At 40.5% G+C, this 17,512-nt stretch overlaps 1 protein-coding gene across 1 annotated transcript; it reads right to left on the bottom strand.

Moving 5' to 3' along the window:
- Window positions 1-3,111: 3,111 nt before the first annotated feature.
- LOC105860935 (myosin regulatory light chain 12B) lies at window positions 3,112-16,865 on the bottom strand. The gene is made up of 4 exons (XM_012746096.3): window positions 16,567-16,865; window positions 4,754-4,952; window positions 3,910-4,071; window positions 3,112-3,541 (listed from the first exon to the last, which is right to left on the bottom strand). Exons 2-4 carry the CDS (start codon window positions 4,935-4,937, stop codon window positions 3,369-3,371), a joined length of 519 nt encoding a protein of 172 aa, XP_012601550.1. The 5' UTR covers window positions 4,938-4,952; window positions 16,567-16,865; the 3' UTR covers window positions 3,112-3,368.
- Window positions 16,866-17,512: the final 647 nt, after the last annotated feature.

The raw sequence follows: 17,512 nt of genomic DNA, 5'->3' as shown, positions 1-17,512 counted from the left end.
AGGAAATTATAGGTTTAATGAGAAGCACCCTATCTTGGTTAGAAAGCTTAGAAGCTAGATGTTGTCCAGTCTGGTTACATAAAGTTAAGTCAGGTAACTTCTGTGATTCAGTATTTTCATCCATAAAATGGGATAGCAGTGCCTTCTGATCCACTTCCTAAAGTTCTGAGGATCAAGCCCAGTAACAAATGCTTTTTAAAAAACTGCTCTATAACAGTAAGAAACTAGTGGTGTTATTTACGTCGTAATTTTCCTGGGAGCTCAGCTGCTTGGGCTCAGAAATGGCCTCACTGCTCACTCGATGTGTAACCTTGGGAAATTCCTCCTCTGCTTCTTGGTGCTTTCTCTGTGGAACAGGGATAGATAATAAAAATACCCACCTCGAAGGGCAGTTGTGTAATGTGCTTACTAGTACATAGTAAATGCTCAGTACAAATTTTTAGCTATGTGATCACACACACACACACACACACACACACACACACACACACACACTTTGCTGTGATGGCCATGGGATAAACTGTCAACGTAGGAGATCATCACTACGTGGCTCTCCAAAAGAGAAAGATATTAAATAGACAGAATCTTCATCGTCATCACTAGTAATATTTATTGGACACCAAAGAGAAACAAGATCTTGGCCCAGGTGCCTTACAGTACTAGATTCCACAATGATCTTTATAGATAAAGTAGATGAAACAGAATAGTATGTGTCAGGTAAACATATGGCATTCAAAAAACTACTAATTCTTTTGTTTTTAATATTTGAAACTTTTCTTCCCCCAATTTTTCAGATCTGGCTTTAGGTAGAGCCGTTGAGTAAACACACTTACAGGTATGCCAGAGATGGTAACACAGCAGAGTTGGCAGGGAGGAAACAGGCAGGACCAGTAGAGGCATTTTATAGTGTCTCCCCCGTTACCTGAGTCCAAGCTGCCCTCATGTCCTGCTAGGATGAGGCAATAGCCCGGTCTTCTTGCTTTTAGTCTTGCCTCTTCATTCTATATACAACAGTGATGTTGAATTTCTTAAAACATAAATCATGTTTCTTCCCTGCCTTAAGCCCTGTGATTTCCTATTAGACTCTGCAGCCAATACCATCCTTCTGCTGGAATCATCCTTGGCTCTTCCAGTGCTCCTGCCCCACATGCCTTGGGAGGAGCTGTCCCCTTCGAGGGGACAGCCTCCCTCTGATCTTCACATGGGAACCCCCTTCTTGTCATTCAGACCTCAGCTTAACACCACCTCTCAGAGGCCTTTCCTGCCCACCCTCTGTCACGCATGCTGCTCCTCTCTACACAGGACTGATTTGACATCACGTATGGATTGTCACTCACAAAGAATGCAGCCCCGTGAGGGCAGTGTCCTTTTCTAGCCAGCCCTCCAGCGAGCCCCAACACCTAGAATAGTGCCTGGAGTATGACAGGCAATTGATAGTGCTTTAATAATGCTCAAGATTACCCAACTATATTTTCCTTTTCTTAAACATACAGCGATTTTCCACTTGGTTTTTTGACACTTCATGGTGACTAAACTTCTAGGTTGAAAACATATTTCTGTGGCCTTGGACAGGAGCTTCAGCTTTTCTAAACCTCAGCTCTATCAATAAAAATTAGGAATACCTTGTGAGTCATGAGGATTAGGTAATAAATGTGAAAGCTCGTGAACTGCAACGCACTGTACTAGACCCCTAGAGTTGACGTGTTCCCTCGTTTTAGAGATGATGAAAAGGAAGCCCAAATTGATAGCAAATGAATAGATTTGCCTATTGCACCAGCTATAACGCACAAATATTAAACAAATGTATTGATTTTAAGTAGATACCATTACAATACTTTTACGAGGGGGAATAAGTGTTGAACAATGTTGGGGAACTTCAATTAAATAGATTTTTTTCATAATTTAGACTTTTCTCTTAGTTCTCATATTGCTTGGCCTTGAGGATTTTAAAGTTTATAGCAGCCTTTTCTTTCTGTCCTTCCCTTCTATCTATATTGTATGAACTGTCTTCAAACATATAGCATTGTTTATAATCTTTTATCTTTTTTACCATGGATAGAATTTTCCAAAATTCTTTTCAAATAGTCAATTACCCCAAGATTATTTTAAATTTCAGTAATGACTACAGCATCACTTTATGATGCAATGGAAATGTCTTGACTCTTTTAGGCATTTGGGGTTTTTCAGAGTCATGGTTCCTACAGCACCATGAGCTCTGGAGTTAGGCGCCCTGGGTAGGAACTCTCATTTACTAATAGAGACTGTGATCAATTACTTAAGTACTCTGAGCTGAGTTTCCCCACTTGAAATACAGGGCTAATAAAAATCTATTTTATAAGGTTGTTGGGAGCATTTACTGAAAATCATACCCATATACAGTTAGTGTTCCTAACAACTACTCTTTTCTCCGGAATTTTGCCTCATCTTCTTAGAATCTTAATGTTTAATGTTTTATCAGATACATCTATTGGTATTACTTAATAGTTTAAACATCTGACTTATTAGAAACAAACAAACAAAAAAGCCTAGTTTTTAACTGCATAATGACGTTAAAGTGTACTTAAAAGTTCTGAAGGCCAGGCGTGGTGGCTCACGCCTGTAATCCTAGCACTCTGGGAGGCCCAGGCGGGCGGATTGCTCGAGGTCAGGAGTTCGAAACCAGCCTGAGCAAGAGTGAGACCCCGTCTCTACTATAAATAGAAAGAAATTAATTGGCCAACTAATATATATAGAAAAAAATTAGCCGGGCATGGCGGAGCATGCCTGTAGTCCCAGCTACTGGGAAGGCTGAGGCAGGAGGATTGCTTGAGCCCAGGAGTTTGAGGTTGCTGTGAGCTAGGCTGATGCTACGGCACTCACTCTAGCCTGTGCAACATAAGCGAGACTCTGTCTCAAAAAAAAAAAAATTCTGAAGAACACTATCCCACATATGTGAAAAATCAAGCTGAATTATATGAAGTTGAAAACCTGAAAAAAGAGCTACCCCCAACTACTACTCATTTGTTTAGCTTGCCATTACATTGCATTTGAGTCAGCATAATCTTTATTTCAAAATAGCATTTTTATTATATAAAAATGTAAAAATCCAGCAAAACCAGAAATACGGATATATTTTCCTGGGCTTTCACATTTGTTGATTTTTATTCTCAATCTCTTTTTCAATACAATTTACAACCCCATCCCCATTTCCAGTCTGATTATACAAGTGCTAAGTGGCAGAAAGGTCTGGAATAAATACATCAAAAAAAGAAAAAAAAGGCAAAGCTGTGAAACTAAGTCGCATGCAACAGGTTCTATGAGGGTGGGAGAAGCGTCTGAGAAATAAAAGAGTAAGACAATGTAATTGGAAGGTTCCAGCTAGAGTTCTTTCAATCATCTTTGTCTTTGGCTCCATGTTTAAGGATGCGTGTAAACTCAATGTAATTGAAATTCCCCTTTTTGTCAATGGGGGCTTCTCTGTACAGCTCATCCACTTCCTCATCTGTAAACCGATCTCCCATGGTTGTCAGCAGCTCTCTCAGGTAATCTTCCTGAATGGTGCCTGGAAAGCAACAGAATGAAGGGAGCCATGAATACTTCCTGGCACTTTAATGGTTCATTTCTCAACCCAGTCAATCTTCCAAAATATTTCAGAATGTCCATATCTACACAAACAAAATAAATCAGCAAACTAAGGCAATATGTAATTAGATCATAATGTTTTCTAATTAAATTTTAGAGTTTTTAAAATTAATATTAGATCAAATCATTTTAAAAGCTCAGAAATAGATTGTATACTTACAAAATTAACCTTAAGTGTTGTCTAGAGGTTAAAAAACAAAAAAACTCCAAAACATTATTTCAGAAATATTTCAGAGAAATGCTTCACATAGTTTGGAATGAAGCTGGATATAAAAAAACAGCACTCACCTGTTGCTTCTTCATCAAAGCAAGCAAAAGCATTTCTGATGACATCTTCGGGATCTGTGCCATTTAACTTCTCACCAAACATGGTGAGGAACATCGTGAAATTGATGGGGCCTGGAGCCTCATTCATCATGGCATCAAGGTATGCATCAGTGGGATTCTTCCCTGTAAGAATTTGCATTGTAACATTTAAGGACAAAGAACTAATTTCAATAAATAGTTACTTTGCCATAGTTATGCTCTCCAACATATTTTTTAAATTTACATCACTTCTTGAAACTAATTTTTCAATTAATTTTCATTAAGGGCATTTAAAAAAGATAATTTTTGACAACTTAAAAAAATCTTTGATAAAAATGTATTCTGGGCTTAGGTTGAATGTTGTTTACTCCTTGATACTTTATATCAACTTTCTCTTCATTATTTTTCATTAAAAACAAACGCCTAAAACTATGAGCCAGGCAATGTCACTTTATTACATTTTAATATTGGTAATATTTAAGGTCCATCAGGGGAGCCAGTTCAAGAGCATTTATTTAAAAATCTAAATATTCATATTTCCAATTGTGGTACAGTTGCCCATGAATTGGTATGCTTTACAGATTTTATTTGTAAGTTGGCCACTTAAGTTAAAACTATTAGGTTGGTTTAGAATTGGGAGCTTATTTTGAACAATGTTAAAGATTATTACAGCTGTCACCAAATATGGCACTTCCCATACCCAGAAAGCTCTCAAGAGGCCTATTGAGACAAGGAGAATAATATTTGTACATCCCACAAAAAGTGACTCATAATGAGCTGAATTACAATTTTTGGGAAAAGGCATATAAAGAAGATAAAAGTCTACCCAGAGAAGCAAGCATATCATGCAAATCTTCCTTGTCAATGAAGCCATCTCTGTTCTGATCAATCATGTTGAAGGCCTCTTTGAACTCCTGAATCTGTGACTGGTCAAACATGGCAAACACATTGGATGTTGCGCGCTGAGGGCGCTTCTTGGTGGTCTTGGTCTTTGCCTTTTTGCTCGACATGGTGACTATTTAATTCTGGAGTTAAAAAGAAAAAGAACATGGAAGAAAAAGGAATACATAAAACATAAAGCAAAAGAGAATACATAGCACCTAAAGTTAGTGAGTAAAAATATCTTAATATAGAATTATTACTTCAATTGGATAGGAATAAGTACTCTGTACTATACTATATTATACTTTACTATACTTTATTTTCAATGTGACAATTAAGTGGCGGGGGAGGGAATAGAAATTATTTATATACCTTCCCCCTAAATTTCATGAGACCAATTTTTATTAAGTGGGAATTAATTTAAAATATATAACAATAGCTAGCATTCTGTGGCAAGCACTGTTATAATGGCATGAGGCTCTCCCAAAGAGAAAGGCTCCAAGGCTCTTATAAGGATTGTCCCATTTAATCTTCTCAACAACCTCTGTAATAGGTACTCTTATTAATCTCCATTTTATTACCAATATAACATAACTCTCTAAGCCTCATTTTTTTCATCAGTAAAACACACTAGCTACTTCAATGTGAGAACTAAATGAGATAGCATACATACAGAGACTGGTACAGTTAGCATATGGTAAATGTTCAAAAAGCTCTAATCTTTTATAAGTATCATCAAAACCTACTCTCTCATCTTGCATCCCTTCTAGCTATACCTCCATTTCCCCTTTTCCTTGACAGAATTTTCAGAATAGTAGTCTCATACCGAACTATCGCTGTTTTCTCTTTTTCCCAATCACTCCTTGATTCTCTGTAATATAGCTTTCATGGTAGCTCCCACCGTTATACTGAAAGCCATCAATAATTGTAATGTTAAACAGAATGGATACGTTTCATTCCATTTTTCATTTGCAGTCTTAAATGCTATCTGCTCAGGTGTTAGGAAGTCCTGAGTTCAAATCTCACTCCACGGCCGGGCGCGGTGGCTCACGCCTGTAATCCTAGCTCTCTGGGAGGCCGAGGTGGGCGGACTGCTCAAGGTCAGGAGTTCAAAACCAGCCTGAGGAAGAGCGAGACCCCGTCTCTACTATAAATAGAAAAAAATTAATTGGCCAACTGATATATATATATAAAATTAGCCGGGCATGGTGGCGCATGCCTGTAGTCCCAGCTACTCGGGAGGCTGAGGCAGGAGGATCGCTTGAGCCCAGGAGTTTGAGGTTGCTGTGAGCTAGGCTGACGCCATGGCACTCACTCTAGCCTGGACAACAAAGCGAGACTGTCTCAAAAAAAAAAAAAAAAAAAAAAAACAAATCTCACTCCACCATTACTAACTATGTATCACTTCTGAAAGCCCATGGACCGTATCTGTGAGTTTAACAGCTATTAGTGAGTTCTGTGAGTCCTAGCAAATTATGGAATTTAAGGGTGGTCTTGGGACACCCAAACTTGCAACTGCTTTGAGAAGTGGTCTTGGGGACTGTTGGAGCCACATAGTATGAAAGCAGATAACTAGCAGGCTCAGTGGTTAAGAAAGAGGATTTTGAACCTGAGTCTTCAAGATTTCCAGTCTTGGACTTTTTATACATATATTGTCTACTTTCCTTTCTTCAATCTAACAGCCCACGGGTTGTTTTGAAGCTGGGAAGAACACCAGCTGTACCGTCCCTCCTCTAACATTCCAACTCCTTCCCCTTCGAACGTATGTATCCTGAATAAATGTTAATTTTCTTCTCTTTCCAGTAACTTATCTTGTTATTTTACCTTAGTTATATCCATGGTTAAACCAGAGATAGGATGTGGTCCATTACCAAGACACTTGACTATGTTTTAAATCTTCTTCACACACCAAAACTGCTCATTCATTCTCATACTAAAAGTTCTATGACTCTATTTCTTCAAGACATAATAGGTAAGTCAGTAAGTCTGAAGGCAAGAATTAGTTTTTTTTTTTTCTCTCTTAGTATCAGGTCATTTTTGTAATAGAGTCATTTAGAAAACTTCCCAAAATCTTTATTTTAAAAAATGATCAATTATATCATGCTAACTCCATGGCTAACCCAAATATATACTACTAATATAGCTAAACACTTTTGAAGACTGGTCTGAGTTCTCCAAGCTGTTGCCAAGATGGAATTATAATAAACACACAGGATTTTATTAGGGGAGATCCCTGTGAGAAAGGAGACGTAGCCCAATAAGGTTAGAAGAGCCATCAGATGGTGAGCAAGTGTGACCCCCAAGTGAGGAAAACAGGGAAAGCAGGTTGATGGAAGAGAACTAGGAACAATTCACTAATTGATCCTAATCAAAATGTTATAGAACAGGCTCAATGTAATAATACTGTAATTTTTTTCTATTTCATTTAAAAGCAGTGGCACAATTGCATACATATATGGTACATATGAAACCCATACACACACACTAAAATATCAGCTGAAAGTGAGGAAAGTTGTATCAGAACAATCTGAAGGGAGCTCTGACCACCTTTTCTCCTTAACTTCTGAAATAAGTACTTTGGCTTTTTCTCCTTTCTCAAGTCCCACTCACTTTTCAACCCACCACAATCTGGCTTTATCTTCTCTACTGCAACTGCTTTAACTGCCAAATCCAATCTAAATCTTCTTGGACCATTATACCGCATTTGACACTATTTTATCCCTCTTTTCTTCAGAGACTCAGCCACGGTTGGCCTGTTGCCCAGTAACAGTAGAGAACTGTCCCAGGCAGAAAGACAGCGCAAGCGTCTGGCCTTGAAGACCGCACACTCTAATGAGGCAGACTGCTAAACTCTACATTGGAAAGATTGGTTTATGTGCAAAGCTGTATTTGACTCACTCTCAGTTCTCCTATTTCTATGACTGGTCTTCCTCCATTTTTTCCTTTGACTTTTATCTCCACTCACTTAAATATTCATGTTTCCCAGTATTCTGGCAGTCCATGGTTTAAAGTTCTCTTTGCTTTGCTTTCCTCAGATGATCTCATCAGCTCTCACTGTCCTGAAAATACCTACAACTCCCAAGTCTGCACCTCCAGGCCTGAGCTTTCCCTTAAGCTTTGGACTTAAATACCCACCTGGATGCCCCCAGACACCTCGTAATCAACATGCTGCTAATAGGAATCATTATCTTTCCCCTCCTGAACTTTCCTATGTTTCTATTTTCTCTTGTCTACCCACTCGCCAAGCCAGAAACCTAGGAGTCATGCTGCACAAACCCTGTCCCTGATGAATCAAGCCCTGCCTCAGATTTGCTCAGCTTCCCCATTCCTTTGCACCACCCTAAACTGCATCCTCATCCTCTCTTGTGTAAAGTATTTCTATAGTCTTTTCACTAGTCTCCCTGCCTCTTGGTTCCCTCAAGACAACCCTCCCTTTTCTAGACAGAGGTGTCTATAACATGAATATGTCATCATTACATTTTTTAAAACCTTACTTTGGCTCTCCACCTCCTAAAGGATAAAATACAAGTCCTTTGGCGTGGCACACAGTTCTTCCTTTCCCTACTCTAGAATGACCTTGCTAGCCTCGCCTCTAGCCATTCTCTTCTGTGCTTTGTACTTTTCACCAAACTTCTTGTATGTCTCCAGGGCACCTTGAGTACCTCTGTTCTTGCTGTATTTCTAGCCCCAAATGCCCTGGTCCACTTCTCTACCTTAGGACCAGAGAGAGCATTAAGGGTCTACTCAACTTACAACTACTACCATTTACTGAGTGGCTCGTGTGCTCAGCACATTATGTGCATTAAATGAAACATGCCTGCCTAAGAAATGAAGAAGCTGAAGATCAAAGATACTAAATAACTTGCCCAAGGTCGCCTAGAGGCAGAAGTAGGATTCAAATCCCATTTGTTACAGGTTGTTTCTACCTATATATTTTCTACTTCCTACTAAATGCTCTTCTAGTTATTTTGAGTTTAATACAAAATATTTAAAAACTTTCAATACTACCAATATAATCTAACACTGATTTCTGAGCAGCTACATTTCTCTAAATTCAAATGCTAGACAAATTGAGTTTTCAAATAAATTCAAACTATAGTGGAGAAACCAATGCATAGACCAGAACTGCACAGTGAGTAAATAAAATGTGAAAGGCACTCTCTGGAACTGTGCGGTGTAGTAGTCCTGGGTGGGTTTAATCAAGTGGCAATGTTTTCTATCACTCATAGTTTTTGTTCGAAAATGTCACCTAAGTCTATCAAATTATTAATGTTTAACTTAGAAGTGTTGGGGGAAAAAAAGAAAAGCCAACTAACCCTTCCCTTAAACTATAGTTACAGACAGAACATGTCCATATAGAGCATAGCACATAATGTAATGAATAGGAGTAAAAATACTTCTTGCTTTCTCTTCAACATTTTCACTCTATTATTGCTATAAATTTCTAACATAAAGTGAACTAAAAAATATTAGTAGTACTCATAGGGTAACATCAAGGGCAGGGATGTACAAATACTGATTCAGTTGTCCCCCCTTATCCAAGGGAGATATGTCCAAGACCCCCAGTGGGTACCTGAAACTGGGGATGGTATCAAACCCTATACAATCAGTCCTCCATATTTATGGTTCCACACCCATGGATTCAACCAACAGAGGGTCCATAATATGGACCTTGGAAAAGAAACCAAAAAAATTATTTTAAAAAACCCAATACAATAAAAAATAATGCAAATGAAAAATACAGTATAACAACTATTTACCTCACATATGCACTATATATATATATATATATATATATATATATATATATATATCTTTTTGAGACAGAGTCTTACTCCGTTGCCCAGGCTAGAGTGCTGCGGAGTCAGCCTAGCTCACAGCAACCTCAAAGTCCTGGGCTCAAGCGATCCTCCTGCCTCAGCCTCCCGAGTAGCTGGGACTACAGGCATGAGCCACCATGCCTGGCTAATTTTTCTATATATTTTTACTTGGCCAATTAATTTCTTTCTATTTTTAGTAGAGACGGGGTCTCGCTCTTGCTCAGGCTGGTCTCGAACTCCTGAGCTCAAAGGATCCATCCGTCTCAGCCTCCCAGAGTGCTAGGATTATAGGCGTGAGCCACCTTGCCCAGCCTGCACTATATTAATATTAGGTATTATAAGTAATCTAGATTTAAAGTACACAGGAGGAAATGTGCAGGTTATATGCAAATTCTATGCCATTTTATATCAGTGACTTGAGCATCCAAGGATTTTGGTATCCGTGGGGAGTCCTGGAATCAACCCTCCTCAGATATTGTTTTTTCCTATACATACATATCTATGATAAAGTTTAATTTATAAATTAGGTACAGTAAGAGATGAACTAATAATAAAATACAATAATTATAACAATATACTGTAATAAAATATGTGACTGTAGTCTGTCACTCAAAATATTTCATTGTACTGTACTCACCTATTTTTGGACCATGGTTGACTGTGGGTAACTGAAATGCATAAAGCAAAACCGTGGGTATGGGGGGCTACTATATTGTGTATTATAGGTGTCTGTGTTGTCAATATAGTTAGTTAGTTGATAATCTAAATGTCTGTAAAGTCACCCACAGTACTGATATGCAAATAAAAACATAGATACCATAATCATTAATAAGCAGAAATTGTCTGTGAACTTTATTGAAAGTCTGGGAAAGATGCTCATAGAGTATATTCTGTCAACTATCTACGAGTTCCTCAACACTCCTTTGAGGCTTCTTCCTTTGACCCTTTGCACTCGGATGTCGAGCGTGACTCGACACGGTTAGTATCAGTAGCAGCTCTTATGTCAAGCCACACTCGACATGTACTTTCACTGCAGGGGGAAGGGGGATTTTTGTGTATTTTTCCAGTATCTTTTCTTGTTTTCATTAGCATGAAAGGACAAGTAAAATGTAAATGCAGAGATGGTACACTAACTTCCAGGGGTAGATTATTATCCACTAACTTAGAGAAATGTTTAGATGGAAAGCTCCATATAATCACACCTCACCCTAACAAAAAACACAAAGATTGTGTTGTTTGTTCTAACAGAAAAATCAAAGGAGGAAGAAGAGAGATGATTTATATTTGCAAAACATGTGAATGTAAACTAGGTCTTCATGTGGGTGAATGTTTCAAAAAATATCACACCATGAAAAAGTATAGAGATTAAAATTACTCTTTGAATGTATCAATAATTTGAAATATTAAAAAATCCAAATAAATAAGTTTGTATGAAAAGAAACTCCAGTTTTTTATTCTACTGCCGTGCTTTGTAAAATCTGGGGTATTTAAAAAATTAAATCCCAAGTAGAATAAAGGAATCGAGAAAAAAGGAAGAGAGTGCAAAGGGTTAAGTATCTTAAGTCAGCTAGTTGTCACCATATAGTAAATATGGTGCTCACAGCAGTTAACTCTCTGGTTTCAATCTTGGCTACACATTAGAATCACCTCAAAAGTTTAAAAAAACTGGGGGTGGGGAAAAAAAAAGTTTAAAAAATCTGATGCATGGGTCCTGACTAGCCTAGTGGAAACTGAGTATCTGGGAGTGGGGCCTAGGCATATGCATTTTTAAAAAAAGGCACCAGGGGATTCCAATGCACAGTGAAGGTTGAGCGCCATGTAGATCACTAAGTTAACCACTCAGATCACACTGGCTGTTTTTGCATCTAGGTCCCTTTAGTTTTTCAATGTTGGTCATGGTTTAATGGAGAGCTGGAGGCCTGGATTCTAATTCTAGTTCTGTCATTCACAAGTTGTATGACCTTTGGTAATTTTAGCTTTCTTGGGCCTCATTTTCTTGTCCATCACATAGAAGTGTCAAGTAGATCAGCAGTGATAACCTGGCAGCTACTAAACTACATGTAGTTTACAGAGGTTCGTTTTAGTTCCCCCCAGGCATCCCTTTAAAATGTCTCTTTCAAAAATTGAACTAGTTTTTCAACATTTAAAAAAACTGAACATTTTATACAAAAACATAATTTTTAGGCAGGGCGCAGTGGCTCACGCCTGCAATCCTAGCACTCTGGGAAGTTGAGGCAGGAGGATCGCTCAAGGTCAGGAGTTCCAAACCAGCCTGAGCAAGAGCGAGACCCCATCTCCACTAAAAATAGAAAGAAATTAATTGGCTAACTAAAAAAATATATAGAAAAAATTAGCCGGGCATGGTGGCACATGCCTGTAGTCCTAGCTACTCGGGAGGCTGAGGCAGGAGGATCGCTTCAGCCCAGGAGTTTGAGGTTGCTGTGAGCTAGGTTGATGCCACGGCACTCTAGCCAGGGCAACACGGTGAGACTCTGTCTCAAAACAAATAAAACAAAAAACAAAAATATAAATTTTAGACATCTTGAACGACTATACAATAAGGAATCACTTGACCATCAGTATCCCAAAATTCCTGTAGATAATCAGTATTTAACGAGCAATCCTCTCTGCTACCTACATCTCCTTGTCCCAGTTGGCATTTGTTTATGTTATCTGTCTGGCCCCTGAGAGCATTAGACCTTGCTCCTTTGGCCATGGTGGCGGCCAGGTTCCTCAACAATTCTCATCCCCTTGTGCAGTCCCCTCCAACAGTGAAAAGAGTTGACCTGTGTAACCAACAAGATATTATGAAATGTTGGTGTTTGACTTTGTCATAATAGACATTGCAGCTTCTGCCCTGATCTCTTAGATCACTCAATCTGCAGGAGCCAACACATAGCCCTACAGACAGGTCCATATTGCAGGGAACCAAGACTCCCTGCCAACAGTCCGCACTTACCTGCCTGCAGTGAGTCAGCTACCTTGGAGGCTGATCCTCCTTTAGATGATTGGAGCCCCAGCACAACCCCATGAGACCCTGAGCCAGAACCACCCACTTAAGCTGATCTAGTCCTGACCCTCAAAAATTGTTCATTGCTTTTTAAGGTGCTAAGTTTTAGAGTAATCTGTTATATACTAATAGAAAACGAATAAAACCAGTTTCCTTGACCTCTTTAATGTTAAAATAGGGCAGTGCCTTTATTTCAGAATTACAGCCACAGAATTTTAGAAAGCTCAAAGGGATCACAGTCGAGTTTGCATTAGATAGGGAATTTTCTATTTCTGGTTAGAAAATTTTAACTCCTTCTATTCAATTTCTGTCCAAGATCTGTAGGTTCCTCTTTTAACTGCAACAGAGTCACCCTTCTTCAACATTCACATCACCACCATCCTATTCTTCTGGATGAATTCCTCTGCTGTGCTAGTTCTTCTTGCTTTCTAATTAGAGTTTCCCTCAAAGCTCAGTCCCTGAATGTCCTTATCTTAAGTGCTGGTTGAAAAACTGGTAGCACAGAAGTTCCACTAAAAAATGAGGTAACTGGAGAGGGGTGAGGGAGGAGCTGGTTTTGTGAGTAAAGGGATGATAAATAAATCAGAGTTTTAGCTAAGTGATGCCCAGAGAACTGGATGCCTGGGGGTCTTACTTAGCAAGGCTGATTTGTGAGCAGTGACTCAAGGTGAGACCCTGAGTGTGGATGAACTCATACAGGGAGTAATTCTTGGGCTAAAATTAAAATCTAAGGTCATTTTTGATTCAATCTCATCTTCACCAAGGTCTGTCAGAATCTTCAGAAATTTCTCATCGATTCCCACTGTCACTACTGTAGTCAAGACTCATGTTTGTTCTAATTGGGAGGATCAAATACATAACTGCATACATGAGCAAGTCTGAAAACGGCAATCATAAAGACATTTTAGCATGTAATCATGTTAAAATACTTTACAAAGTTAATCTCACATACTTAATGATATATAATTGCTTTCATGTTGCACATTTAGACAAAAAAAAAAAAAAAAAAAAGCAGTCAGCTCCATAAATTGTTACAGCTTTTTCTTTTAGAGAGCCAAACTCAATTTTTACAACTTCTCTCACCATGTAAGCTTCCCTCCCTAGTACTGCATATGCTGTGGTTGGTTTTCTTTTTGTTTTGTTTTTTTTTTTTTTTAAAGATGAGGTCTCCTTCTATTGGGCAGTGACATAATCATAATTCACTGCAGCCTTGAACTCCAGGCCTCAAGCGATCCTCTCATCTCAGCCTCCCAGTGAGCCTGGCTAACTTTTAACTTTTTTTTTTATAGATAGGTATTGCTATGTTGCCAAGGCTGGTCTCAAACTTCTGGGCTCAATTGATCCTCCCAGTTCAGCCTCCTGAGTAGCTGGGATTACAGGCATGAGCCACTACGCCCAGCTGTATATATATTTTACACTTACCACATACATTATAATACTGCCATTTCTTTCTCTATTATAGGTTTTATGATCATCCCAGTTGGCAATACACTTTCTATCCTCTGAACTCCTATATCATTTTGTTTCACTGTAGTGAAATTTATATAGTGAAATGTACAAATCTTAGTAAGTTTCTATAAAATGTACATCAATGTAACCATCACTCCAATCAAATTACAAATGTTAACATCCTGAAAGTTCCCTTCAAGTCAATCACCCTCTCCCATAAGCAACCATTGTTCAGATTTCTATCACCCTAGATTAGTGTTGTCTGTCTTTGAACTTCTTATAAATGGAACTATACAGTATATGCTCTTACATATATGCCTGACTTCTTTCACTCAGTACAATGTCTTTGAGATTTATTTATCTTACTGGGTTTATCAGTGGTTCATTCTTTTTTATTGCTGAGTAGTAGTCACTGCCATGCAATTTACAAATACATTTTTATGGCCTTTTGCCTGTCCACCTTGGATTGCAGGGTTTAGTAGAGTGCCTTGTATATGGCAGGTGCTCAATAAATACTAGTTAAGTTTCCCTCCTGTCACAAATAGAATTATGTATGTTCAGTATGTGAGGTGGGTCCTGGATCTAAATTCCAAAATAAGGCTTTTCTCTAAGGTCTAGCCATGGTCCAGGTCTCTTCCCCAAGAGACTCCTAAGGAAACTTACCAGCTACCCCTTGATCCATACCTGGAAGGAGCAGTACTAACTAGGGACAGTAATTGAGTACTAAAGATGTGCCAGGCACTGGTCTAAGCACCTCACATGTATTAACACATTTAACCCTTACAATATCTTATGATATGAGTAGTTATTATCCTCTTTCCTTCAATAAGAAAATTAGGGTAAAGAGAATAAACAACTTGCCACAGAGCTAGAAAATAGTAGAGCTTAGAGACAGGATCTGCACTCAGGAAACCTAGCTGCAGAGCTTTTACTACCAGCACCTAATATCCTGCATACAGGCAGCTGAAATTCTCTACCATGAAAATGTGGATAGTTAGCTGGGGGTAACAAGCAATGCCACCACACAGCTAATGTGTTCAATGAGGAAGGAAGATCCCAATTAAAGGTGCTATCAAACAGGGTATGATAAAACTCATCTCTAGACATCTGGAGTCTGAATCTTGGGAGAAAGGAAAAACTAGCCCCATTTAGGGGCTCTAAGTCCTCTTATCTTTCCTAACCTTACCAACTCTCACCTGAAGATCTGCCCTTAAGATGATGCAGTTTATCTTATCCAAACTCAGTCTCATTAAAGCATTAATGACTATTGAGTCAGCTATCAAAGGAAGTTTCATTGAACAGAGTCTGAAAGCCAAAAGCTGTGCACTTAGTTATCAAGTCCAGCAAGGTAGATCACTTTGGGCAAATTACCTCACCTCTGTGTTTTTTTTTGTTTCCTCAGTTATAAAATGAAACAGTTTCACAAGATAATCTACAAGGTCCCACTGAATTCTAAAATGCTATGATTTTTCTTACCAAAAGGCCATTCCAAATCCATCTTAAAGAAAAGCTGCCAAACTAATCCTCTAAATACCCCTTTCTTCATATACTCCCTTAGTGAAGAATCCAAAACGACTCCCTAAGGCCTCTTACATAACCTTTTATTTCTCGTCAAGTCTTCAAGGTATCCATAAAAAGGCTCCACTTACCTACTTACCTACCCTTATGTCCAACTATTTTATTCATTATAGTCCTTTTCCATTCAGGCTGGTCTTCCCTCAGTCGCCTTTCCACACAACACAATCCCCACCTTTTGAGCTTTTGCTGTTGTTACCACCCACCACAGATCCAGCCAAAAATACTATCAAATAAGTTCTCCCTCCAAAGGCTGAATCCAAAGCCCCCAATGATGTCAGGATTCTTTTCCAAGGAAGCCTTTCCTGATTTCTGTTATTTATCCTTTCTTCAAACAACAGGAATAACTAAATCTTTACAAGATACACTGGGAGTTACAACTCCCATGAAATAATTACATTTTTGCCTATACTAAGCATACACTCTGGTACCGGGTCGCTAATCGTTTCCTTGGACACTAGCAGGCCACAAAGCGCCCAGCACAGTAGGGGGCACGGAGCGGACACTCCTGCTCCACGCGAGTACGCCCGGTCGGCCCTCACCGACTGCTTGGGCGCGCGGCGGGGTCGGGGGCAGGCGCTGGCAGCGGGGCCGCCGGGCGGTTCGAGGTACCAGGTGTGTTAAGTCATCCAGGTGACGCAGGCGCTGCCCGGGACCCCGCCACCTCTTCTGCCAGGGCGTCTCCCCTGCCCGGCTTCCTCCGCCCTGGAACTTTCCGGCGCCTCCACTTCCAAGCCAGGGCCTCGCCGCCGACCCCCCTCCCTCCACCTCCGGCCCTGCGTCCACTTCTCGGCCAACCTGACAGGTCCTGCCGCCGCCCGGACACAGGCACGCGGCGGGAGGGGACGCGGAGGGACAGATGTGGCCCGAGGGGCGTCGCGCGCGGGGCCGAGCGCCACTCACCAGGCGCCAAACACCAGAACCGGGACACTCCTGCGCGAGACGGCGGGCGACGGCGAAGAGCGCGGGGCTGTGGCCGGACAGTGGCGGCGCCGGCACTTCCTGCCTGGAGAGGCGGGGCGGAAGGCGCACCGGAAGGCGCGGCGGATCCAACTCGTGAGGGGGGTGCGGCTCGTGCCCCGCCGGGCCGGCAGAGCCCGGGCGTCCGCGAGGAGCGGGGCTGCCTGGGCCGCGGGGGCGCAGCCGAGGCTTTGGGTGTCCGCTCCTTGCCCGCTCCGCTCGGAGGCGGCGACAGCCCAGCGGCCCGCCCTGCCCCCCGCGCCGGGTCCCGCGGCCCTTCCGCGTTCCTGCGCCGGCGGGGCGCGACTGGGCGCGGCGGGGCGGGGTGGGGCCGGGCGCTGGACTTCGGCCCACCGTCGCCACCGTTTGCTGGGGTCCCCTGGTGCCGGAAGCGGCCCACCCTGGGTTGCCAGATTTAGCAAATGAAAGTACAGTCCGCCTAAATTTGAATTTTAGATAAACAAGTAATTTTTTAGGGTATGTCCCATGTAGTATTGGGAAAGTAAGGGCTGCCAGCTTTACAAACCGACTCTCTTTTAAACCGCACTCCCGCCTAAATTAAAACGTTTAATCTCCTCCTTTCTTACCCTCAGATTGTAAATCTTAGGGTCTTGATCAGGCTACACAGCTTATGACTGTTTCATTCCCCTAAAACAAAGTTTTATTCAAATTATTTGGTTTCCTTTAGGTTATTAAAAGAGATGACAGAATTATGCACATCCATACATACATGCACATACACACATTATAAAATGCTCTTGGCCAAAACAAAGGAAAACACAAAGCTACTGTATTCAGCTACTGTGTTTTGTTTTAGATCTTGTTTGTGGCTATATTCTTCAGGATCGTTTCCCTCACCTAGTAATGATGAATAGCACTCTTTCAGGAT

This window comes from Microcebus murinus, chromosome 17, assembly GCF_040939455.1.
Source record: "Microcebus murinus isolate Inina chromosome 17, M.murinus_Inina_mat1.0, whole genome shotgun sequence".
Classification (NCBI taxonomy): domain Eukaryota; kingdom Metazoa; phylum Chordata; class Mammalia; order Primates; family Cheirogaleidae; genus Microcebus; species Microcebus murinus.
This window is presented reverse-complemented; position numbering and strand designations above follow the sequence as displayed.